The sequence below is a fragment of the Metopolophium dirhodum genome, chromosome 1 (assembly GCF_019925205.1).
Source record: "Metopolophium dirhodum isolate CAU chromosome 1, ASM1992520v1, whole genome shotgun sequence".
In the NCBI taxonomy this organism is placed as follows: domain Eukaryota; kingdom Metazoa; phylum Arthropoda; class Insecta; order Hemiptera; family Aphididae; genus Metopolophium; species Metopolophium dirhodum.
In genome coordinates this window covers 100,341,692-100,368,611 of record NC_083560.1, presented here as the reverse complement: position 1 = coordinate 100,368,611, position 26,920 = coordinate 100,341,692, and the positions used below count along the sequence as shown (strand labels likewise).

General features: G+C 31.2%; 1 protein-coding gene across 1 annotated transcript in view; it reads right to left on the bottom strand.

The window, feature by feature from the left end:
* LOC132936884 (homeobox protein SIX6-like) overlaps nucleotides 1-26,920 on the bottom strand; it is a 40,763-nt gene that overhangs the window by 5,408 nt on the left and 8,435 nt on the right. Inside the window, exon 2 of the mRNA XM_061003668.1 lies at nucleotides 25,864-26,241. Coding sequence (XP_060859651.1) covers nucleotides 25,864-26,241 — 378 coding nt within the window. The remainder of the gene's footprint in view (nucleotides 1-25,863; nucleotides 26,242-26,920) is intronic.

Genomic DNA, 26,920 nt, shown 5'->3' with positions numbered 1-26,920 from the left:
AATTATTTAGAATTTAGATGCTCGGAGTGTATTGGCACAGACCACAGGCTTACGGGTATTGATCCACTTCTCCACTACTCAACCTTTAAATGTTTTTATAATCAACTATATATTTGTTTAAAATTTTATTTTAGATATTGAGCGGAGCGATGAATGTATTTATTTTAAAATTACACTTTTTACATTTGACACTTTTTCTAGTAGAAAAACTACTCCAACTGTCAACTTCAATGGAGGGTTCTGGTAGAAAATAGGATCTAATTTAATTCTACTTCGGTGGGTCAAAAATAGAAATTTCTTAGGACTTTTTAAAATAAAAAAATATATACTAAAATTTGTTAACATTTTAGTATAATTTCAAGTTAATAAGTGCTAATATAATGGGAGGCTCCTTATTCACGCAACCCCAATAATGTTATTTTTTATTCCCTTTCACACATACATATACTAATTGTGCTTAATTGTATAGATTGTATATTTCTTAAAAATAAAAATAATTTTTTTAATATTATTATTATTATTAAAGTAATAAATGTTTAGTAACCTATTTAGATTAGACCGTCTCCGCTTCTATCGTATATCTACGGTAGTCGATTTTAATCGATTAGAACGATTGAACATTGATTGTCATTGAATTAAAATTGAACACTTCCATTATAGTAATGACTTTGGCCCGGATGGTTGATATCATTTGCATATTTTTATGGTATATCATAGACAATACTTTCCAAGTTTAAAATGTGTTTCAATAACATACAAATCTATAATACAAATTTTTATTTTGCATTTTTTGCGTTTTTTGCGTTTTTTCAATTTTTGTGACTTAAGGTAATTTTTAGTATTTTTAGAGCATTTTTCCTTTTTTTTTTAATAACTGAGAGAAAAATTACCAGTTAATAAATTCTTTGTCATCAGCTATTATGCTATTCAAAATTTATAGGTATGAATATTACCATTTAACTTAATTTAATTTTACTTTCTATAAGAAAAATACTAACAAAATGTTTAGTTGTTTTCTAGATTAAAACCAGTTTTGAAATTCAAATTTAAATCACAATCGCGTATATGTTTACAAATCGTATTTTTTAATTTTAAAATTAATAAATAATTGTACTAACTTTAATAATTTTAAGAGCGTTTTTTTAGTATTTAGTTCATTAACATAACAATTTTTTAGGTTATATTAGATTCTGAGAAGAGCGGTGAATGTATTGATTTAACAATGATGTGTTTTTTTTTATGTCTGTCATCGCCTTTTAGGACAGTAAAAGTACTTGGATTTTCTTCAACAGTAACTTTTCTGATAGAAAAGTGAATCTAGTTGGTACTTCAAAAGTAAAAATTTCTCAGTAGTTTTCAAACGCGACGTGAAAAACAAAAGAAAAATTAAGGAAAAACGGGAATTTTTACGCAAAATCTGTTTTCGAGAAAATCGGTTTTGGTTTTTGGTGTAACTCTAAAACAAATGACCGTAGGTACATGAAATTTTGACTGAACGTTTATATTAGCATATTTTTCTATACACCATAACATTTTCCAAATATTTTGACTTATTTTGAGCTGTTTACGGACATTTTCAGTTACCATTTTTTTTAGTTTTTTTTTCTATAAATATCAATACAATTTTATCTGTTGGGTAAAAAAGCTTGAAAATTTAATAGAAGGATCCTAGGTTATTGTTTCAAAGGTAGATGAAAAAAATTAAAAATCCTTTGTCACAGTTTTTATTTATAAGCATTTAAAGTTCAAATCTTTACAAAATACGGAAAAATCACGAAAATTAGCAAATTATTTTGAGTTGAGAATTCATAAAAATTTTTTTTTTAAATTTAAGATTTGAAAATTTTATACAAGATTATCCATAAGTTTGTTTCCCTTTATCAAAAAAAAAATGTCTACAAGAAAGTAAAATTACATTTTTATGAGCGTTTGAAATTCATATTTTTACAACATTTGATATTCACTCGATATCTCATGTAACGATTTTCTTATTTTGTTGTAATTAAAAAACATATGACTGTAGATACTTGAAAATTTCACTGAATGTTTGTATTAGTATTTTCTATGCACGCTAAAATTTGACTCTTTTTGAGCTGTTTACGGACATTGTCAGTTTTCAATTTTTTTAGTTTTTTTTTATATAAATATCAATAAAATTTTATTTGTTGGGTAAAAAAGCGTGAAAATTTAATATAAGGCTCCTGGATATCGTTCTAATAGCAGTTGAAAAATATTAAAAATACATACGCACAATTTTTTTTTATAAGCATTTAAAGTTCAAATTTATCAAATTTATAATTTAATAATTATTTTGTAGTTAAAAATTTATAAAATGTTCAACTTTTATAGTTAAGGATTGAAAATTGAAAACAAGGCTCTTAGGCTCCACGTAAATAGGTTATATATAAATTATTTTTTCACAATAATATCATCAAATATACTTGGTAATATCATAGGCTGACTGACCGTTTTCGCTCAGAATCGTTTTTCTTATACAATGATATTGTATCATTGAATTCAAATTTAACACCATCCAATACAGTGACCCACTTGTAACCTACTGTACAGCAGAGCGACATCCACTTACCCACCTTTTTTTTCATTTGTTTTTAGGGCATCAACATCCAGGGCCTAGTGATGACAGTTTATGGTATTCCTATTATTACTTTTGATTAGGACCAAGACCTTGGTTTCCAGCTTTCACCAAATTTATTCCCCGAACAAAATATACAAAATATTTGCTGTCAAGTCCTTAAAATCCTCCATTTCGTCAGACGTAGGTATATCATTAAAATTCAAACTTCACAACTCGCTAAAAATCCTCTACTGTTCTATATATAGTCCACCTACTGCTTAAGTACGAACTTGTTCTATGGGACCACAAACCAGCTACTGATTAGCAATTAAGATAAACCAGCTCAGATTTTTAGGCTTTACTTCCTATTTATTAAAGGTTCCTTGCTCTACATTAAATATGAATAAACCCTCATCCGTAAATGTCTTAACTTGACTACCTTTACCAAACGGTGACGTTCCATCAACTTGTTTCTCTAAAAAATATTATCCAATTCGATTGACTGTCCAACGCACTTTTCTCGATTAAATTTTCTCCATGTCATACTCGATTCGCACCCTTCCCTCCTCTTTATTCTTTTCACCATAACTAATTAGGTACCTACTCTAATTGACTCTATACTCACCACTCACCTCTGACTGATTGTAGGTTATAGCAAATGAAGACCCCCACCTTCAATTCCCTCTAGTTTAAATTAAATGTTGGTCTATTAATTGTATTGTATTTATTTTATTATTATCTTATTATATTATTTTTGTTGTTATTGTTGTTATTATATTGTCTCTATCATTTACAAACTTGTTTTTGGGGCCTTGGCCTGTTAATGAAATAAATATATATATAAAATATACGTTATAAGTTTATAACATTTCATTAGATATTATATATTTATATAATACAATAATACATGTCCATTTTTCATTGCTTATAGATAAAAAATATTTACTACGTTTTAAACACAATATGACAAACACATTGTAGGTAGTAGGTACATTCAAAAAACAGTCTAGCTGTAGTAACCGGTACGCGCAAAGAATGTTCATATATTAATTTTAAACATAACTTAAAATAGTAGCATTTTATTCTTCATGACTAATCATTCTGTTTGATAATCGTTTAAATAAACTAATGCTCGTATTACTCGTTTATGTCTGTTTTTTGTATATATTTATAATAATTTACTATTGTCATTGATTATAATTTTTTTAATATTTATAATCAATGATATTGTTTTCAGTTACTTTATTAATATTATAAGCTCCACTCCAGTACACACATTTAATTTTTACTAAGAGTCAGCGTAAACACATTTTTTATGAATAATATAAGAGTTGTGTATGAGGTGTAAATTCCTATATGGCTATATAATATATATACTACATTATGGTATTTGATTATCATTCATTAAAAATGTTATAATGTTAACGAACTATTTATGCCTATTATTATATCTACATAGTATATCTTATGTCATTGTACGCTTGGTTTTTTTTTAATGATTAGATACGGATCGATAAAATGGAATTTAAAAAAAATTAACAAATTTAGGTTAATTATTAATGGATTCTAGTATTGCGTTTTTTAAATACATTTTTTTTTTTTATCGAATCGTCAATTTTGGGTCATTAACTTATAAACCTATTGATCTTTGACCGTCTAAATTCTTAAGTTCGGTAAGTAATGAATATAGATTTAATTCAAGTAATCGATTATTTTCATATATTTATAACATTATAATATTATGTTACATTAATAACTTTAAAATATCAGTTGTCACAATGTGTCAAAGAGTCATAGAACTATTCGTATACCTATTGAGTTTCCAGAGGCGATGTTTCACCTGGATTATTGATTTAAAATTCAACTATGAATATAATAAATATCATTATAAAATTGATTTAATAGGAGATTTATGGTTATGACAATATCCGCCCCCCCTGCGTACCCCCTCCCAAGTCGAGCACTGTTTAAATGTATAAAATAAGACAAGATTGATATTTTTTTAAATGTTTAAAAATTAAATTAATTTACTTGTATATCTATGTGAACTAATATTTTTGATAACGAGTCACAGTGCAGTGTGCACAGATAACACTAATACCGAAATTATGAAAGAATTAGGTATAGATTGAGCTGTTCGGATAAAAATAATTGAAACCCTGTAAAACGTTCAATTTTCTAAACTTATAAGTATAACTCTAAAAAAAGTATAAACAATAAATTGTAAATTTTCATATAATAAATAAAAAATATTAACGGTTAATATCAGTTTCCAAAGTGGAATATTTTTCTTACAATGTTTATGCATTAGATTTATTAAATCTAATACAAAACGAGTAGTTAATTAGTGATAACTTATAAGTGTTTAAAGTTTAGAAGAATGATTTTGTACTTATAGTACCTAGGCCCGTTCTTACAATGTCCGGTTAAAGTGTTCGTAAAGTGTTGGTTACCTAACCGTAATGTCGTCGGTTAAATACCGGTTACCGGAGCTTAAAACAATCCGTTCTTACAACCTTCGATTAACGATCGTATAACTAACCGTCAGTTATAATACAAGTGATTCCCAAAACAACCGCGCATGACCAAATTTTAATGTTCTACGCATGCGTCGTTCTCGAGTTAGCATTTATTATTGTTGTTATCATTTATCAGTCAGATAATTCGATATAATATTGCATAGTCCTATATTGTTATATGTTCTTCATTTGTGTCTGTTTCGTTTTTTAATTTTGAAAAACATGTCGAAAAATAATATGAAGAGACCTCGTTGCACTAATTTCTCTGCAACAGAAGAGAATACGTTGGTCGAGTTGGCCGCAAAATATTCTAACGTGTTGGAATGTAAAAAATCAGACCACGATGTTTGGCAGGGAAAAATTTAGGGAAATTTAGGGAAAAATACCCCTTTCTATTTCTGTATTGTTCCCCATATTCTCTCGATGGAGATTGTAATTTGATGTGGGTACAATCTATTGCACCTATTACTTTTGGGAAACGGGCTAATCCATAAAACTTCACTTTCAGCTCCATTATCTCTGCTGTTGTTTTAAGCATTTTTATATATCTACAAAAACAAATTATAATTAATATACATATCAAATAATTCTTAAAAATCATCAAAGATCAAGAAAACCCCATTGAATTCTTTTCTCCTCTCCAATTTTCCAAAATACAGGTAGGTTCTATTATCTTATATTGAATGTATTAATATTACAATGTGTGTTTTTTTTTAATTTAAAATTTTTTTTTGTTTCATCACCTTTTAGGACAGTAAAAAAAAGTGCTTACATTTCTTCAATGATATTTTTGTTAATAGGAAAGTTAATCTAGTTTAGGGGGTCAAAAGCACCGTGAAAAAATAACAAAAGAAAAGTTAAGGAAAAACGTAAATATTTACTCAAAATAGATTTTCGACTAAATCGATTTTGGTTTTTGGTGTAACTTTACAACAAATTACCGTAGACATATGAAATTTTGACTGAATTTTTAAATTAGCATTTTATATAGGCTGCTGATATATTGTTACAATAGCAGTTGAAAAATATTAAAAATAAATGGTCACAATTTTTTTTTATAAGCATTCAAAGTTCGATTTTTGACAAAATTTAAGATTTAATAATTATTTTGCAGTTGAAACTTTATAAAATGTTTAACTGTTATAGCTAAGGATTGAAAATTTAAAACAAGATTCCACGTAAATAGGTTATATTATATAAATTCCTTTATTCACAATATTATCATCAAATATACTACCCTAGTAGTATCATAGGTTGGCAGACCGTCTTCGTTCAACAATAGTTAAACCTAAAAACTATTTCAAAAACATTGAATTTCGTTTTTTTAAAAAATTCAAAATATACAATGGATGTAACTTATTATGATAAACAATGTAATCTCCGAGGTTTGTAACCCTATACTTCACTGTTTTTGAGTAAAACAACTCGTAAAAGTTTTTCAAAATGTTTTGATTTTAAATTACGTTTTCTCGAGAACCCATTAGTCAAACAAATATTTTTTACTGGTCACTTGATCTCCTCAGTATTTTGTTATAGACACAGTTTTTAATTTTTATAAAATATAAAAATTGAAGATTTTTGGTTTTCAAAAATAGTCAAACCAAAAAATTTGTTTCAAAAAAATTGAATTTCGTTTTTTTTTTTAATTCAAAATATACGACGGACGTAACTCATTATGATAATAACGTATAAACATTATGATGTAGCTTAACTTTTATCATAATAAAAAGTAATCATAATAAGTTACTACTGGGCTACTGGATATTATCTCACTGTTTTACATATTGAGTAACGATATTGTACACTCATCGTACACTCATCTTGGTCGATTAAACAGTAGTTATGAAGAACTTTATTCATAATTGTTAATTGTAACAAAAAAAATAACAAAAATGTATAGACTATACTACGTGAAAACTCCAACGTCGAATTTAAAACAAAAATCAATAATAAAACGATGATAAAGTGTATTATTGATAACACAAACCGACAGATTTTAGATAACCGGAGGATAACCGGCCGAATTCGGCCGGTTAAAAATCTGACCGTAAAACATCCGGTAACCGGAGACTTTTTGCATAACCGACGTATGTAAGAACCAACTATCCGTTAAATTTCAGTATAACCTCCGGTTAGCGCTAACCGACACTTAACCGGACATTGTAAGAACGGGCCCTAGTGATACACATTTTGCGTGGAATCCATTAAGTATCATTCCACTAATCCACTCCGATCATCATATTTAGAGTTCGAGATTATGATCATAGACTGTTAAAATATTCACCCGTGCACAAGTGTACAGTATGGTTTACATAATATTATGTACTTATAACAGGTTATAGGTTACGTGTAAAAACCCTACGAAACAGACGTAGTTTAAAAAACACTTTTCATCACACTTCTTCAAGGTTTGTTGCATTTTTATCATGAAATAATATTGATAATGTACATCAAATATTAATAAATTACCTATTTTAATATATTATAATAAACCTTATGCCTGTGATAACATAATAAGTGATAATTATTTTTTTTCCTGGCTGTGTTATCAATGCAAGTCCAGAGTTTTCTGTTACTATATAGTGTCTTACATACTCGTACTAATATATTATACTATATTATACAGAAACTTGAGCAACTCTATATTAAGTGCATTCGCATTAAATACTATTAATGATGACTGTAATGTGTAATTGAAATCATTAACGCAGTCTAATTCGTATAATATAATATATTATATAGTATATAGGTATAGGAAGTTAGTAATACCAGCCTTGTATTTTAATATTCGGTACACTAACTATAACTAGTTTTTTCAGATTGTACACGTACATATAATATATTATGTATAATATATTGTAGCACTTAAAGAGGTAATAGTATATCCATAATCCATGTATAATATATATTAGGTATATTGTATAGGTATATTATATATAGTAAAATATATGTAGGTATATGCTATATATGCTAGGTTCATAATTTTTAAATACAATACACGAATATACAATGTAAATTATGCATCTATCTATATGACCTACGATTGAGAGGCACGACAACTATTCTTAAGGGTGTCGGTGACGGTTTTAATTTGAAAATTATATTTTATATTTTAGTTGCTATCTAAATTATATTTCTTATCCACTAATCTACTGCCCGTTATCTATTTGTGTACGGTGTATTTTATCAACAAAAATGACTTCACAGGAAAAACTCCTATGCCTCATTGTGCCACTGTTGATTGTTAAACCACAAAATGTGTTCAAAGACATGGTTTATATAATTGTCTTATTTGTTTTGTATTTATTCAGGAATATATTAGGTAATTTGGAAATAAAATAATACCTAATATTATCGAATGCATTACTCTCGTACTAACGTACTACGCTATATCTTTACGGACAGAAAACCATAAAGCAATAAAATTACAATATTGCTTTTGGGTGTTTAGTTTTACATGGCCATATGTTAGCGTATACTCCAGTAGTCCAGTATTATATAGGTAGGTACTTGACAACAGAGAGATCCTAACATTTTGCTGCCCTCCGCACGTGCGTATTTTATTAATGCCTTAATGGCCCACCCACCCACTTTTTATAATATATATTATATAATAAAGATGTTATGAGTAAAATAGTTTTCATATTGTAACTGCATGACATTTTACATAGTAAATAATAATTATGCATAAATATTTTTTAAATAATAATTACAATTTTATTTTTTGAAAATTATTTTATGATTTTGTTTTGTTAGTATATTATTGTTTCTCAGGAAAATAAAATATTTTCAATACGATTGTATCTAAATAATAACACTTTTCACTATTTGTGCTATATAATCATGTATATTATATAGGTATTAATTATATTTTTTCTATGTATTGCCAAAGAATTAATTATAATTGTGTTGACTGTCTTACAACATTGTTATGCCTATTTCTATGTTATAAGTGCATATAATTACATTTTTAAGAACTTTTATTATATATATACCTGTATGAACGCATATTTTAAATTATTAAGTCCCGATCACTGTGATAATAATGATTATAATAATCAGTGCATACTAATATTGAGTTCCATACCCGTACGGAAAAAAAATAAAATACTAATTGGCGAGTCCACGGACTTGAGAAAAGTAAAATATAAATAACAATCGTATAGGTACCTATATATACGTATAATACGAAGGCGACTATACGTTATATCGTTCTTATCATTTTGTACGATTTTCATAGGATAAAAAATAATATTTTATATGTAAAAATGAGAAGTAGGTACTCATAAAATGAATAAAAGAAATAACATCAAAACCAAAGAAAAAGAAATTAGAGAAAAATGCAGCTGTTACATTCAAAGCAAATAACAATATTTGAATACCTATATATTGCCATAGTATGTAGTATGTACCTATACAATGTTTATCACACAAGTTTTTACCAATGTATAAACACTATAAGACATTCAATTTAATTCTTATATTTATTTATTAACTTAGACAACTACATTTTACCTCGCATTTTATTTATTATAGATATTAGTTACCTAGGTAACTTAGGCTATTAGGCTTAATTACCTAGGCTATATTATATACACATATTAATCTAATTTTCAAAATGAACGTAAAACAAAACATTTTTAATCATACTTTTAGTAGAATATTTTGTTACAGACAGTCCCGGGTCAGAAGTCTGTAAAAACGAAAGATGTAAGATTTTAAATTTTGCACAGACTCGGTTAAAACATGGACTCAAATTAGTACCTATATGCATTTAAACAGGCAAAGACTCAGTTGGTATACAGCCACAATAATAATATTATTTTTTATACGCACGATATTTGCCAGCTGTTGATCGTGTACCTCCGTGTATGTATTATATTGTGTTATGTCTCATCACGCGGATGTTTACATATTAGATTTGCGTAAATCAGTCGTATGGGCAAGATTTAAGCGACACGTATTAAATTGAGAACAACGTCAAATCAAGCGTGGCGATGGCCGAAATATGATATCAAACGCTCGGCTTGTTTGATTTTTTTCGATCGATGAAACAACATAAACGGTACCTACATAGCGGCCAGTCATCAAACGCGCAATAATATCATTTAATAACAGATCAACAGAATGGTATAAATATATTATATAGGTCACGGTTTTAACCCAATGCATTTCAAAAGCACGGTATAGGTAACTATAACTACCTATAGGTAATATCATATTATAATATTTATAACTTTTTTTTGATCTGTCTCAAATGGTAACTGACGGCAACGTTGCAGGTCGATTTGGGCTATAAATCAGGGTGTTATGTATTTTTTTTTTTTTTTGGGCTCAAATAATGCCCATATAATCCTCGGGCGCAAATGGGCTACAGCCATATTGTACGAACAACATCAGTCAGTTACTGGTTATGAAGTTTGACATTTCCGTTCGACAACCTCGCGTAATTTATTTTCCCCAACGATAGATGGGCGTATAACATATTATGATTTTATAGGAACATCCAAACATGTAGATGCACATTTTGCAGGCACTCAAAAAAATTATTTGAACATATTATTTGATTATTTTTGAAAATTGTATGACGTATAATATGACTATTCAGTATTGGCCGCGTTCGGTTATTACTGCAGCAGCAATCATATTATGATCCTATATATAACAACGTTGTAACTATAATGAATAAATTAGTGTAATTGCAGCGTGAGTTATACAGTTTTGGATGAAAATCATTATTCGATTGTATATATTATTATAGTATATAGGTACATTTTGTAGATAATATTATAATATTATATTGTATAATTAATACTTTGACGGCGCCGTATGCTGGTCGAGTGGGGTCGACTGCTGCACGACGGCGCGGCGATGATAAAATAAAATAATACACGGTCGTATATATTTCGCCGACGTGGGGTTCCGCGTATTTTTCTCCACACGCATTCGATAGGATCCGAACGGTCTCGCGGCGGCGACAACGGCTGAGATAGAGCAACACCGTCATCGTATATTATGGTATAATATCGTACATGGGTACGCACTACGCACACACGCACACACACGCACACACACACACACACACACACACACACACACACACACACACACACACACACACACACGTGTATAGTTAAATAACCCAGCCAGTAAAAACGTCAAAAACATCGTATATTAAATAATAAATAATATATGACCTCCGAAAACCGGGCTGAAAACCCAAATTTTATATCAGTAAACAATAATAATATATTATATCTTTAAAATTACAAACACTTGGTCGTTGGTATTTTTCAAACCTCCGTATCACGGAGAGGCCGTTTACTAATCCCACACACACAAACATGTATAATATATATATATTATACGCGTAACGTCCCTTTTGACTTGCCGGGAGGCACGACCACCGTCGCCGGCTTTGGGCGTCCTTATAATAAATGCGTTTTTGTTTGTTTTCGGATGTATTAGAGATGTTAGTGTTTTTTTTTTTTTTTTTTTAAATTAGTTTACGCGTCGAAACGGAACGTTGTACCGAAATGAAGAGCGCGGGAGAAAATACTGCACTTGTACGAATATCTAAAATAATAACATTATGCTTATGCAGCGTAGGAACTGTGCACATAGTTCGATTGATAATAATTAAATCTAAGAAATGTATAAATATTATTGGTATAATACGTAAAAAAAAAATAGTTCGTAGGTAAGTGGTAGGTATCACGTGTTATCATTCACTCAAAGCAAAAAAAAAACATTAGTAAACTAATTACATACATGGGTCACGGGCACACCACTAAAAACTTGGGATGTTCGAAACCGAAGCAGATAGTACTACAGGATAACTAGGAAAATAGTGACAAAAAAAACATAGATTAATGTTCAAGTTTTTCATCACCAGTATATATTTTATATCGGTATTTTTACACGTTGCTACAAAATAATTAACCACAACTCTGATACATCCGGTAATCGGCATATACGTATAACGTATTATAATTTATACTGTCATTTGTTAAGACAGAGATAGTCCATATTATGACTTATGATACCTATATTATACTCAGGGGCCTGTATTAAATAATATTTGTGAAGCGTATTGATATTCACTACAATTCCATAATATCTCAATTTTTGATTTGAAAATGTAAATATCACGCAACAAATTAAACACCAAGATAACAGTAACTATAGTTGGATACGCGATCAAACCATTCAATTATATTTTAGTTTAACATAACCTTAATATTTCACATTTTATTGTATCTTTATTCTTTACTCTTTATCACATAAAAATAGTTACAAAATAATAAATCTATAACTTAATTAATTTTTAATTTTAATAAATGATATAGATGCTTAGAAATGTACTATATTAAATAATAATTTAACTGTTTGTAACATAATATTATTATGTTCAAAAACACTGATTATCAAAAAAATAATTTGGTTAACAATTCGACATGAAAAAACAAAATTTATATGTCACATTAACATTGAATGATACAAATTTAAATGATCGAAAACATTGACCTTAAGTAGGTACTTAAAAATTACTTAAAAATTTCCAAATCAGAATTGATTAATTTAAAACTTTTATAGAAATTGTAACTTGAAAATAATAATAATTTTATACACATTATACATTATAGTTTAAAAGTATACTCAATATTACATATATATATATAAATAAATATAGGCGTAGTATTTATAAATAGTTCAACCCAGTCACACTACAGTGGCTCTTATTTATATACTTGGGAACAAAATTTATTCGTAATTGTATATACATATTTAAGTATTGTACGTGTACCCATTACCCACGTCAATGCAATAATATAATAATATGACTGATGTAAAATGTGAGTATAATGAGCATTCCGCGACTACCGTTTGTGCGGAGGAATTTATGTGTGTCGATTAATAATAATAATAAAAAAATCAGCCGACCAAACAAATTTCGTAAGATAGAAAATAAAATATGTAGTTACAAACAACATTATTATAGAGTACGAGTATAATATTATTTGATGTACACATTGACGAACGATGCGGTGGCGTCGACCTTGAATATGCAACGCCTCGCAATGCACAATGTGTGCATCTTGACTTACCCACATGCACATTAGGCGCCTTACTTTATTAGCCGAATGTACATTATATTATTATTGTGTTCTATAAACACAATATCATTGCGGATGTGTGTCTTATACGCACGTGTCTGTGCTACATACCTAGTTTTGAGGTCGAGCGGCGGCGGCTGCAACAGTGAACATCGGCACAATAATATTCATTATTGCAGTATTATATGCGCTAGTCCGCAAACGTCACAATAGTCACAACACCACGGAAATATGTGGGAAATGAACGAAAAATGCGCAGTCTACAATCGATTGGCACGCGGTCGGATTGTCTTGCAAATTATAAAATATATTTACATCGTTATATCGCGTCAATCGGAATTAATAATCATGTCACAGATTCTTCCACTAGGCGTATAATTTTATAAACGAGGAACTCATGTCATCACACATTGGCATATTGACACGGATATTTAACGTACTAGTAACATATTATACTAGAGCTTGGGTATTTCGGTACATCACCTATATAGTTAACATCCATGCAGGACGTTTTTCCAACCCAAAACATGGCGGACGAGCGACGAGCTTCAATTATTTTGTATTCGTTTTATTCAGAGTTCCTTTAATCTAGTGCATCTGTTCCATATATAGATATAAAAAGTATACAAAAATCCGTGTATAATATACATACACGTTTGCATTTCTATAAGAGTGCGTAGGTAATAATGTAGTATATTATGCATGTCTAGATCCAATAAACCTCGATCGTAATAATAATATTACAATTATGTTAGTATAATAATATATAGGTCACACGGTGATTCATTGCAGCCACCGATCTGTTTTTGAAAACAAAGGACAATTGAAACTTTTTATTTTAATGAAATCATTTAGAAAATAGCAAACACTAACCCCGACATCACACCCTGCACATTCATGATACATACCCACAAACCACGATTCAATCGCTCAATAAAAATGCTGTGGGACATATTATCTTAATCCCGGTAGTGACGCGGTGTTCCTGCAAGCCTTGCAATATGTGTATATTATAGAGTATAGACAGCCCGATTACTATGGATAATTATATTATCTATTATATCTATTATAATACTATTATAGTCCTCGAACCGAATAAGTCATTGTCATAGTTTTACGACGTAATAATAATAATATTTTAAATGAAAAAGCCTGGTAGACGATTTATTTATTTATTTAATTATTTACCTAACCGTAACCGGATGCACCGGACAGACTATATGGGTAGACGGGCAGTTTAATAATTATTGTAACGTACGTATAATGTACCTATATTGTATATAATAATAATAATCACAATATATGAGGCGAGGTCAATGTTGTTACGTAAAAGCGCGGGAAAGAAATGCGTCCGTGTAGGTACCATGTCATTGTAAAACGATCCGCCGCCCGTGAGAATTGCATTTTGGAAAAACGCATATTATGTTTAGCGTCAATAATGTCAACCCCCCCCACCCCCACCTCGCTCAAACGCCAGACCACTCATAGGTCGGTCACACGCCGCAGACGCATTTGCCGCCGAAACGTGTACCGACCCGTGTAATATATTGTTATTAATATCATTATTATTATTATTATTATTATTATTATTATTATTATAACGTCATATTAATATTATCGTGTACCTAAACGGCCAAACGGAATATTGTTTACGGGCGATGGGCGGGTGGATTTATATCCCCTTATGTTTATTGAGCCGTGATACAATATTTTATCTTCATTATATTCCGATATACAATATTAGACACCAACCCCCCTCCAACCATCACTACCGCAGGACAGACCACTGCGCCTGTTCTTTGAATAATAATCCCGCGGATATCGGCGACTAACCTGACCTAACCGATTGTATTATTTTGTACTCGATAGATCGATGGTTCGGTTTTTGTTAAAAAAAAAAAAAGGTATAGGTAACCGGCTATTAAAAGAAACAATCGACCAGTCGTAAGATTAAACGGTTATGTCAGCAAAATAGTTTAATAATAATTTGCGCACGCGTATTTTCAAGCTTAAGTAAGTACGCTGGAAAACGAACAAAATCCGTGTCAAGTATGCGGCGAACGTGTTGTCGGCCAAGAGAAAACACGCGATTCGGCGTAAACGGACAGGAGTCTCATCACTCGGGAATTTCATTTTGTAAAATAAAAAATAATAATAATATTCCACGACGCGTACGCGCCGATTTCATATTAATTCGTGTCATTATTAAATTAAAATCATTGCGAACGAAATACGTGTTATCCGAATTCCGAGACCCGCCAAACGGTATCTAAATAGGTTGGGTTATATTGATACATTTCCCATTTTCGTGGGTCATCGAAAAGCGTTGGCGCCCGCACAAGGGGGCACATTCATTTTTATATTAGGTAGGTACCTAACCCGTTAATTTCAGATATTTTTATTTACAATATAATATTTTAGTTTATTTAACGCATTAGATGTCCAAATTTTCGTATACCAGTGGCATATTTACGAATTTGTCATGGGGAGGGTCCAGGTAATTTTCAGAAAACAGAGCCGCAGGGGGCAAAGCCCCACACACAACCCAATTACTCTTTGTTAAATAAATATACCATATTTATAAGACGATATAAAATGTTTGAGTTTTTAATTATTAAATAATAATATGTACAAAACAAATTAAAAAAAAGCGGGTAAGTGGATGTCGCTCTGCTGTACAGTAGAGTACAAGTGGGTCAATGCATAATGGATTGTATAAAGCTTGAATTCAATAAAATAATATCATTGCATAAGAAAAACGATTCTGAGCGGAGACGGTTTGTCAGTCTGGATATATTATATTATTATTATTATGTATTATAGCCTGTAAGTTAAATTAATATTGAAATATTATTTATTTTTTTATTCGTTTCAATATGGTGATAAACAAAGTGTTAGAAATTAAAATCCCATTTTTAGCGGTTTTTCGTAATTTCTCGGTGGTTTTTCCCTTGGCATTAAATAACAATTGAGATAATCAAAAAATGACCTCCCTAAAGTACTATCTTGAACCAATTTGCCAAAAAATAAGGTACTATAGTATATATTTATATATTGAAATCAAAGCACTCCTTCTGGTAGAAATTTTGTACACAGGATAAAAAAAAAATAATAAGTAAACACCATTGTAAAACCACTAGCTTCATAGCTCCGCTCAGAATCTAATATAGTTATGTTGTAACTTATAACTTTTATAAAAATATTTCCTAAAATACATTACTTATCATTCATAGTTGATCTTAGATAACTTTTCAACCTTTTTAAGGTTAGTTCTGGAGTGGCTATAAATACTGGAAATGTACAAAACTACAAAATATTATAATTAAAAAATGAACTCCGTATTTTTCAACCAATGTCGGTACCAAATAGATAACAAAAAAAATAACGATATTAATTGAAAATGTTGATAAATGAAGATTCGAAAATTTTTAACAAAATCCTTCGTATCGTATGATAAAATTTGTTTTTCTTAATCATGTAAAAACACAACATTTAACATGTACGAGACACGAGTCAATAGGTGGGGGGGGGGTCGGACCCATGAACCCCTCATCACCGTAAATACGCTACTGCCGTATACCTAATATTATGTAGTTAAGTAGTTAATACGCATTCGTACAGACTTTGGTGAACTTTACAATAGCTTAGTAACATGTAAAATTCTATTTACCTATTTAAATGTTATAAACTTATAGCTTACAAGTTAAAATTACAACTTTGACGAATACAAAAATTTTTTTTTAAAGTTTTGACGAGCGTAGTATGCCCACAAGCTCCACTCCAAACGTGTAAGATTTAAATGATCATAATTAATTATAACTACCTATACATGTTCTTACATAATATTCAAATTTTCAAAATATTCGGAATATGAAATCAAAATCGTACTACGACGTGGAAAATCGCAATATATATAATATTTTATGTTATTGTCTTGTACAACGATTACAAATCGTATAAAAAATTTTTTCTCCTCAAAAACTGCACGTAGGTACATTTACCGAGAAAATGATTGCTTAGTGATAAAATAATCACCCTGGATAGGTATGATGTGTATGTACGTGCGTGCGTAGAGGGCGTATTGCGTAATTTGACCGAAGATTTGACTTGTTATTTTGTCGAAATACTTTTGGTATCCCTGGTTGCACGTGCGTTCGCCGTAAAACCGCGGACAGCGTACAACATAATATTATTACGTCTAAACAGATAATGTCTCTCTAAACATAATAATAATAATAATAATATAGAATAGATGTTATTATGTACACAGACACACAGTATAATACCATACGGTTTTCGCGGAAACGGTTCGAACGCGAAAACAACACAGACGGCGAGCGCACATATTCTGTACACAGCGATATGACATGTCGTAATATTGTACCTTTATTAATATGATATCACGATAAATTTTTCTATTTTTTAGAAGAAAACCTGGTTCACATCTCCTTGGACTCCAATTTTTTAAATAACTTTGAATAATGCCAGACAAATACATTTCGAAATATTCAACCACTTGTGATGATAGACGTTTATTACAACTTATGAAAATAGAGTTAATAGTTCGGAGTCCAAACGTCCAATCCGACCTGCATAAAGTAGGTATACTATTGGTATTCTGGTATTCATGTATGTAAAATAAAAAAAAAATATTCAAATTTGACTATTTTACGAGGCGTATAAGACGCTTTCCTGCAGTAAGTTTTTGTATCTTCTAAAACGCGTCAGCTCCGACGTCCTACCCGAATATTGATGATAAAGGTACAAATTATAAAGTTAATAAACTTAAACATTTTAAAAGTTGAGTACCTATGATTTTTGGTATTGATCAACACTTTTATAGAGAAAATTCTACACAGTGACTAGAGAAAAAACACTCATATTATATGCATTCAACCGGAACCAACTAATAATTGACGGGTTATTAATGTAGTCGCCTACACCAAGAATATTAATATTATGTATACATCATATATAGATACTACAACTAGATCGAATACCTAGGTACATAATAATATATTGCATACAAATATACAACAATATGCTATTATATATTTGTACAACAGCATAATATTATACATTATTTGCTGTCCCCATTTGGACGATACAGTGTCGGACAAAATGCTCAGGGATGACCCCGGTCGATTCGATTTTTCTGTACACACGAAACAAACTCGATAACGTATTTATACGTATGCGAATATGTGATATTATAATATATATTATATTATGTGCACATATGGGCACGCACGTGTGTGTGGAAGTCCCCCAGGAGTAGCGTGTAACGTATTGTGTATCGTACGAATTAAAAACAATTCGATTTCCGTAGTTTCGTGTGATGACAACAATGATAAATATTATAATATAATCATGGGTGTAACAAGGATTTGATAATTACTGCACGGGCTAGAGTCCTAGAAATTCAAAGTTCACAATACCCGCGGGGTGCAAAGTCCCCCCTTCTACTATCATGAGCGTTACTAAGAGCTTAGCAGTCACAGGGCCCAGAAAATCCTGCAAATAAAAGTTTAAAAGCGCCTCCTCCCTCGTCATTAAAAATAAAATGTGAACAATAAAAGAAGTATGTAAAGTTAAAATAAACGTAAAAATCCTTATTAAATCAAAATTTTTTCTTGGTGGGGAGGGAGGGTGATGTCCACAAACAGTTTTTAAAACCTTGATCGCAAAATGTTGGCACTTGACCCACAAAAGGTTCACCCCACCTGTAGTATACTGTATACAGCAATATACATTTAACTACAATGTGTAATTATATCAACATATAACTGCTGCTACAGGTATCATATTTCAATGGTGCTGCAGATATCGTACGATTCAAGTGTTGAAACATATTATTACAATTTAAATTTTCCACCGGGTGCTATAAATTATAAATAATTTATAATAGGTACTTTTAAATGAATTGTTCAATTTCATTCGAATTTTTAAGTATTGATGTTAAAATGTTTCGAATATGTAGGTATTACCGATCAAGTTCAACCATGAAAAATTTCAATTCATTTCATATTTTACTTTTGAATAAAAATACTGCGTCTAATCAATAATTACCATGTTTTTTTATAGTATAGAATCAAAATACAACATTTTATACCAAACTACTCGAACACTCATTGTGAAGAGGATATTTTATACAATATAATATAGTTATACAATTATATAGTTACCTATATTAAACTTATATATTAATTACATATTATTCTATATAGGTAGGTACAATTGTCCATCAATTTGCTTAATATGTTATACGTTAAGAGACGGAGACAACGCGCGCCGGTGTATAGCGTCTTCTTAACGTATCGTATTATTACTGTAAACCTGTAAAAACTAAAAATGCACGAACATTTGAAATCGGACGAATCGTTTTGAATATAAAACCCATGCAGTGGGTATATAATAGGTATATATACCGGTAGGTGGGCGCTCGGACTTTATAATACAGTACAATGGGTATAATAATTTGTATTTACCTAGCAGTTATATCCGTGGACGTGGTGCGCGTGTACGGTACACCAGCGCACCTGCAGCCTCCGCGGGGGGGTGAATCGCGCAAATGGGTGAGCTTTTCAAAAATGTATTACTACACGCGGCGCGTCGAATCGCTCCACTAATCCTCGCGACGATGCGACCGTCGTTCCGGTAGGCGTGTCCGACCGTTACACAAACGCACACACGCTCCCGCGGAGGATATTATAGACGGGAACGGTGTGGAGGCGACCACCGCTTCGTCTGTTCAGTGTAATAATAACAATAATACAACTAATAACGTGTACCTACCTACATTTATAATTTATACGGTATTGTGCCTCCAGCTGCCCCGAACTCTAGCGCCGTTTTAATAATATTATATTATAATATAGGTAGATGTGTGTGTGTGTGTGTGTGTTTAATGTTATTTTCGTCGAGGTGCGGCTGGCGTGGCGCGAATACTGTCGTTTCGAAATCCAAAATGGCTTTATGAACTTAACGCGCGGTGCGGTGAAGTTGGTATAGTTAGTTCAAGTTATAACCAAAATAATATAAAGCGAATTCACGAAATCAACGAATTTGTAATAACTAATAAATTATAATAATATCATGGTATTTAATAAACTGTATTCCCAGTCCCCAGATACTCTATTGTTGTTAAATTATGGTATTCGTATCTGGTCGTTTGGGCGAATGATATTTTGGCATATAAATAAATACGCATTGAACAATAATCGAATGGTTTCCCATTTCAGCATGTACCTATGCTCTGTATACCAAATTGTTTAAGAGGTGTTATTTTTTATGTCCCATCAAACCATCAACATTGCCATCCTTTTTATATAATTTCAACGTATAAATAAATAGGTACCTTTTAACGAAATAGGCAGACCTCCCCCCCCCTGCACATAAAATGCTAGGCCACTATGTACTAAATGTTTTTACGGACATTATAAGAAACTTCTAATAAAATACAATCCATTACAAGCGAAACGGGTGTTTCATAAGGCCATACGCGATTTCCAGGTAATCAATTGTTAACCCACAGCTAAAACTATAAGTATTCCTATCAACATTTCAAAAATTACAAATTAATTTCAACGGGCCCTTGCGATTCAGGTCCAACAGCCCCCCTTGTGGTGGCCCTGTGTTTGGGTATTGTAGACATTCAATTATTTGCACGAATTGATTTGGACTGATACTGCAGGGGACTGTTTTGAAAACAGAAAAACTATGAACGTTCATTCCCTGTAAAAAACGAACTTTCAACTATTCCAAATGTTAAAAGTGCATCGGCATTACTTTTTTTTATCAATATTCTTTGTATACATATACACTACACACAGAGTCCAGACTCCAGAGATACATTACAGTGTATCCCAAAGATCTAACATATTATTTAAATATAATCTCAATGTCATAATGTATTCTTGGTTCTGTACTACGGCAGCAATTGCAGTGCGGTGGTTACTTGCACTATGTAGGTCGCTTAATATGTATATTGGACATTGGTATTATCGTTCCAAAGGATTTCGTCGTGTATAGCAACAGGGGAGGCAGCAGTAGTAAGTGTGGTCTTAGAAGCGACGGTGTTGGGCCGTAGGGGTGACATTGGGATGGTGGTAGGGGTGGTCGAAACAGCAGGGATCTACTATAGATGATCTGTATGTACCCGGCAAATCTGGTAACAACGTGATTAGACGGACGGACGGAGTGAGCGTAAACGGCTCAGGCGACGACTGTTGTGTGGCGGCGGCGGAGGGTAATTTGTCACGGACGCCGAAATACAAGAATGTGTGATTAGCAAACACGTGTTCCACCGAAAGGGACGCGCGGTTCTTTTCAGTCTCTACCATTCATTCTACACACATACATGCATATTATATATATATATATATAATACACTTCTCGCGACCTCTCTCTATATAATATTATATTATTATACCTCTCTCACCCCCTCTCACTCTCTGTCTCTCGTTAATTTTCGGACACGGAGCATATATACTGCACACAGACACACACACGCACCAATATATATTATGTGTATATAAATATATAATATAATATATATTTTACATGTGCGCGCATGTACACAATAACATCGTAAACCCGGCAGTCGGTACTCACCATTATTATATGTTTGTACTACTGGGCTTGACCGTCGAACACACCGACGCCGCCGTCGCCCCATATTATATTAAATATATGCGTTTAATGGCAAACACGACGTCGTGATTTTCTTTACGGAAACGTTGTGCCGCCACCGTCGTCGTCGACGAATTTTACGAAGATTTTAATATTTTTTTCTCCCACCTATAGTATACCTACAATATATTTTAGGTTTCCCCGTTTTCGTAGGCAGTTATTAAACAATATTAAATAAATATATATATTTTTTTACTCGTCTTCAGTTATTGTATATCTAAACATTACCTATACACATTATTGTAGACCTATAAGTTATAACTGTATAGAATAAATGCGCTCGTTCAAACCCACGGGTTACATACACATTATAGTATTATACAAAGTTTTAATATATGTACTTTTAAGAGCCGTATCGTATGTTCAAATACTTAGATTTTTATACCATTTAAGGAGTGTCCTGTGACGAAACAAACATCGTTTATCACTCGTTCAAATTTTTATTTAGATAAATCAACATTAAAAAAAAATTGGGGGGCGAACATGCTCGGTAAATCACTCTGTATAGAGGCGTATAAATAGGATAAATATTTTTATCGGAGGCTAACCTACATAGCTGTTGATTTTTTAAATTTAACAACTTAAAACGTAGGTATTGTATAATATATTTGATAATGGTTTTTGAAAGGAATCTATCGCATTGCGCTTATATTATCATATTATCATCTAGACCTTTCGACCACCAAAACCATCTTTACGGACTATGATATATACCCGTAAGCTATATCCATTCTCGGCGATATTACATATCTGTGTTCCATATATATTATATAATATAAATATATTACACATATGCCATAAGTCTTGTGTATCGAAGATTCGTGACGTAAATACTCTGGTTCAAGAATCTAGATATCTATACTGGGTCATTATTTAAATTCGAACCAGCAAAAACATATTTCATATTATATTTTAACTGCGCGTATTTTAAAATCGGTCCTTGTGTGTGTATGGCATCAATTATTAATGAGATTCTATCCCGTATAATAGGAATTTCTGGGGAAAAAAGTCTGGTCTTATGGTTTTCCATTTAGGACTGGCCCACGTCAATTTTTATGCTACACATGTGTTATGCAATCGACTAGTTGACTAATCGCTTTTGTCAATCTTTTCGAAATGCAGCTATTTAGGGTAAAATATAATGTCTGCGCATATAGCTGAATTTTTGGTTAACCATATAAATAAAACGTTTTCACTCGAACCGTGTAAAGTATATTATTTTATACTGTACGCTGAACCAACAAAAATAAATTTTGTCTAAAATTACAATAACACGCCAATAAAATATCAATTAAAAGCATCCAGATTCCCAGTAAATGAAAAAAAATTTAATTATTATTTATAAATTTCGTTAGTTTTGTAAATGTAACACATTTTATATGAATTATATAGAATACTGCAGTCTGCAGCTAACCTAATGGTTTTTTTATTTTGTATACAATATAATAATATATTGCACCTATACAATTACGTTTTTTAAAAAATATAAAAATTACTACTTATTGAGCATTTTTTTTTAACATGTCACGAAAAAAAATGTATACACTGCGAAAACCCCATGAATTATTAGTTTTATTGATGAATAATAGTTTGAGAATATTAAATGTAAAATACATGTCTAACTGCACAGTGCAGTGTATTATACAGGGGAATAGGCGTAGGTACCTACTATGCGAGGGCACAGTAAAAGAAACAACAACAATCATTAATAATTTAGCCTTGAAATAAATAAATAATATCATTCGAGTATTTTCAACTACCTATTTACATTTTTATTTCCTTAACGATAACCTATTCTGGTTAGTTGTTACAAAAGAAAATATTAACGTATGTATATTTCTATGTTTTCATAATAATTTTGATAGTGCATAATAATAATATAAACACTATACTGACGAGACAATTCGTCGTCGCGTGGACGGTCGTTTTACCATTATTCTGCGATTGACGTTAAACAAAACAAAAAAAATTAAAAATTAAATGAAATTATTAAACGACAGGGAATATTATATCAATCTCTTCGTTTATTCATCTTTAAAATGTCGACAATTTTTTACGAAATGTTCCGCGTTGTAAAAAATATTATTACGACTGTCGGCGGTAGCGTGTGATTATATTATATTATTGTTATTGTTATTGTCTGTTAACGCGATGTAGTGCGTGAAAAAAATATTGTTTCGTCTTTGTTTGACGTCCGAATGTCCGATTGCGTATGAATCGCGTAAACTGTAAATACTAAATGTGTAATACAATTTATATTATAGTACCTAATACCAAACTATAGTAATATTACACCGTCGTAGCGGTGTGGATTATAACAGAGTAGTAACAATAGTGATCATTCACTTCGGTGTATTGTACTAAAATACATCGCACTCGCGTTTATATTATTAATTATTATTGTTGATTAGTGGAAAATCTCAGAATTTATTGTAATGCGCATTGAGAGGACGCCGCCGTTAAGACACACACGTACGATATAGCAAATTTTCGTTCTCCAGTTTCAATAATGTGCTGTTAGATTTGATATAAGAGCGAATTGACCTATTATCAAACTTTTAGGCAGGTAAAAACATTATCTGTGTTCTCACGATCGGTTTTTTATGATGTTTTAATTTTTAAGTGAGTTATTATGAGTACGTAAAATATTAATTTTTAAAATGCTCATAATTCAATTAAAATAACGCAAAAACAGATATAGAGACAACAAATAATGTTCTTACCTAAAAGTTTGATAGTAAGTCGACTCACAGTATGTTCATTGTTCACCCACTAATAATGTTTTGAGAAATTATCAGTTAAAAGAGGTCGTAATGTTAACGGCAGATTCCACCGGAAACACCGTCGTGGTCGTAGCTGAAGGACCGAACAAGAATGACATAATAATAGTATATATTGTAATTTATTTTTCAACAATTAGATATAAATTTAGTTATTAATATTTAGATTTATTTATCTGAGGCTGAGACTCACTATTAGTGTGTTAAATCGTTCAGCTAATAACATCGTATCGTTAGACCGTTCCTTAATGTTATCCTAACTTTTTCACATTTCTCTTATCATGTTGCTTATTTAAATACTGCACTCATTGCATTCAGATTACATATTATGTTTTCAACAGTTTTTGCGTGTCAAATACGAAAACAACTATTGTTTTCAACGAAATTATCTTTATTATTGAGATAAATTAATTTGGACTAACAGAGTAATCGACAGTATATATTTTAATATATTAAGATTATAGCTATATCAAGGACTGATACAACTATCTAATTGGGCTTAAACTTGCCAGTTGCCATCATAACATGTACTATATACAACTACAGTACATCAGAATTGCATGCCATGGCTGCCATGGGCTATAAAATATACATTACATAATTTAATTTATTTTGCGTACCTAAATTATTTAACTAGAAATAAAGTTCAACATTTTGAGTTGTTATAGTACTGTAATCGGTCAGTCCTAACTCGGCTAGCTCCTAAGTCTGTAACAGTGGAAAAACTAAAAAAAAAAAAAATGTTTGTTTCATAATAGGTAGGTAAAATTATTATATTTATTTATTACATTTAGTGAACTATTATTATAAGGGTTTCGTATTATAATATCTATATTTTGGTTTTAAATATAAAATAAAGAAATTATTCTTGAAATAGTTTTTCGAATACAACTTTTAAAAATATTAATTGTGAATTTTTTTATTTTTAGAATAATTAAACCCATAAATTGAGTAAAGCTTTTGTAAAATGTAATAAAATATGTTGATAATATATAATATATATATGTATTCCACGAGGCCCGTAGCATGCAACTATCGACGATCCTTTTATAAGTGATGTGGCATAATGCAAACGTTTTTGTGTTTCTGTTTTTGACCCACAATTTGTATGCATCAGCTGACCATGCAACTTAACGACCAACTAACTATTAACTAAACAACTATTATAAGTTACAACTGACCTGTGCTGCTGGGGCGTCCTGTCACGCTGCCGCCGGTTCTTGAACCAGTTGCTGACTTGCGTGAGCGTCAGGCCCGTCCGCCGGGCCAGCTCGCGTTTCTCGTCCGGTGTTGGGTACCTGTTCTTCAGGTAACAGTCCTTCAGCGCGTTCCTCGACTTCTCTTTGAAACAGTACACAGTCTCCTCGCCGTCCCATATGGTCTTCGGCAGCGGATATTTCTTGCGCAGCCGATACTTGTCCACAGCGCCTAGCGATCGGCCGCGGATCTTTTCCGCTTCCAGATAGTGAGCCTTGAACCACAACTGCTGGAGCTGCAAGTGGTGCCTCGAGTCAAAGCTCTGGCTCTCCAGTATGGCATATAGCTCGTGGAATGCGTTCCTGTTAACAATTTTTAAGTGAATTATGAGAATTTTTCAATTACATATAACATTTTACATAAAGGTAAGTACATATAATTTGTTTAAAAATTGAAATACCTATCGTTCAAACACAAAGCAATATACTTACCATCGCCATTTCGCTTAACAAGAGCAATATATAATATAATATATTTATATATACCTACATATGACCTTATATACCTACTTACATATTATATAGGTACCAGTAGTGAAATTTTAGGAAAATTTAAAAATGCTTTCAGTGTTCTGTGAATGTATATTAAGACGTAGGTATAACCATTCATTAGAAAAGTAACTTGCATTAAGATTGATGAATGTCTAAATACCTCCATGGCATTAGCATACCAAACTTATGAGAGGCATCCTAGTTAACAGCCTCCCTTATACATAATAAATTATCAATAACAAATCAAAATCTTAGGTATGCCTAAATGACCATATCACCTATACAGCTAAAGTACTCATATGGATGTACCTATTACATATGACTTATGAGTTAAGCTTATAACTAGAGATAGGATTTTAATGACCTCTAAAAAAACGCTTTAATATCTTCTTTTTTTTTTTTTTTATTTAAAAGCCGCTAGTATAGACTATGATAGCTTAACAATTACATAAACTTGGCTTTAATATCTTAAAAATATAAAAAAATGAAA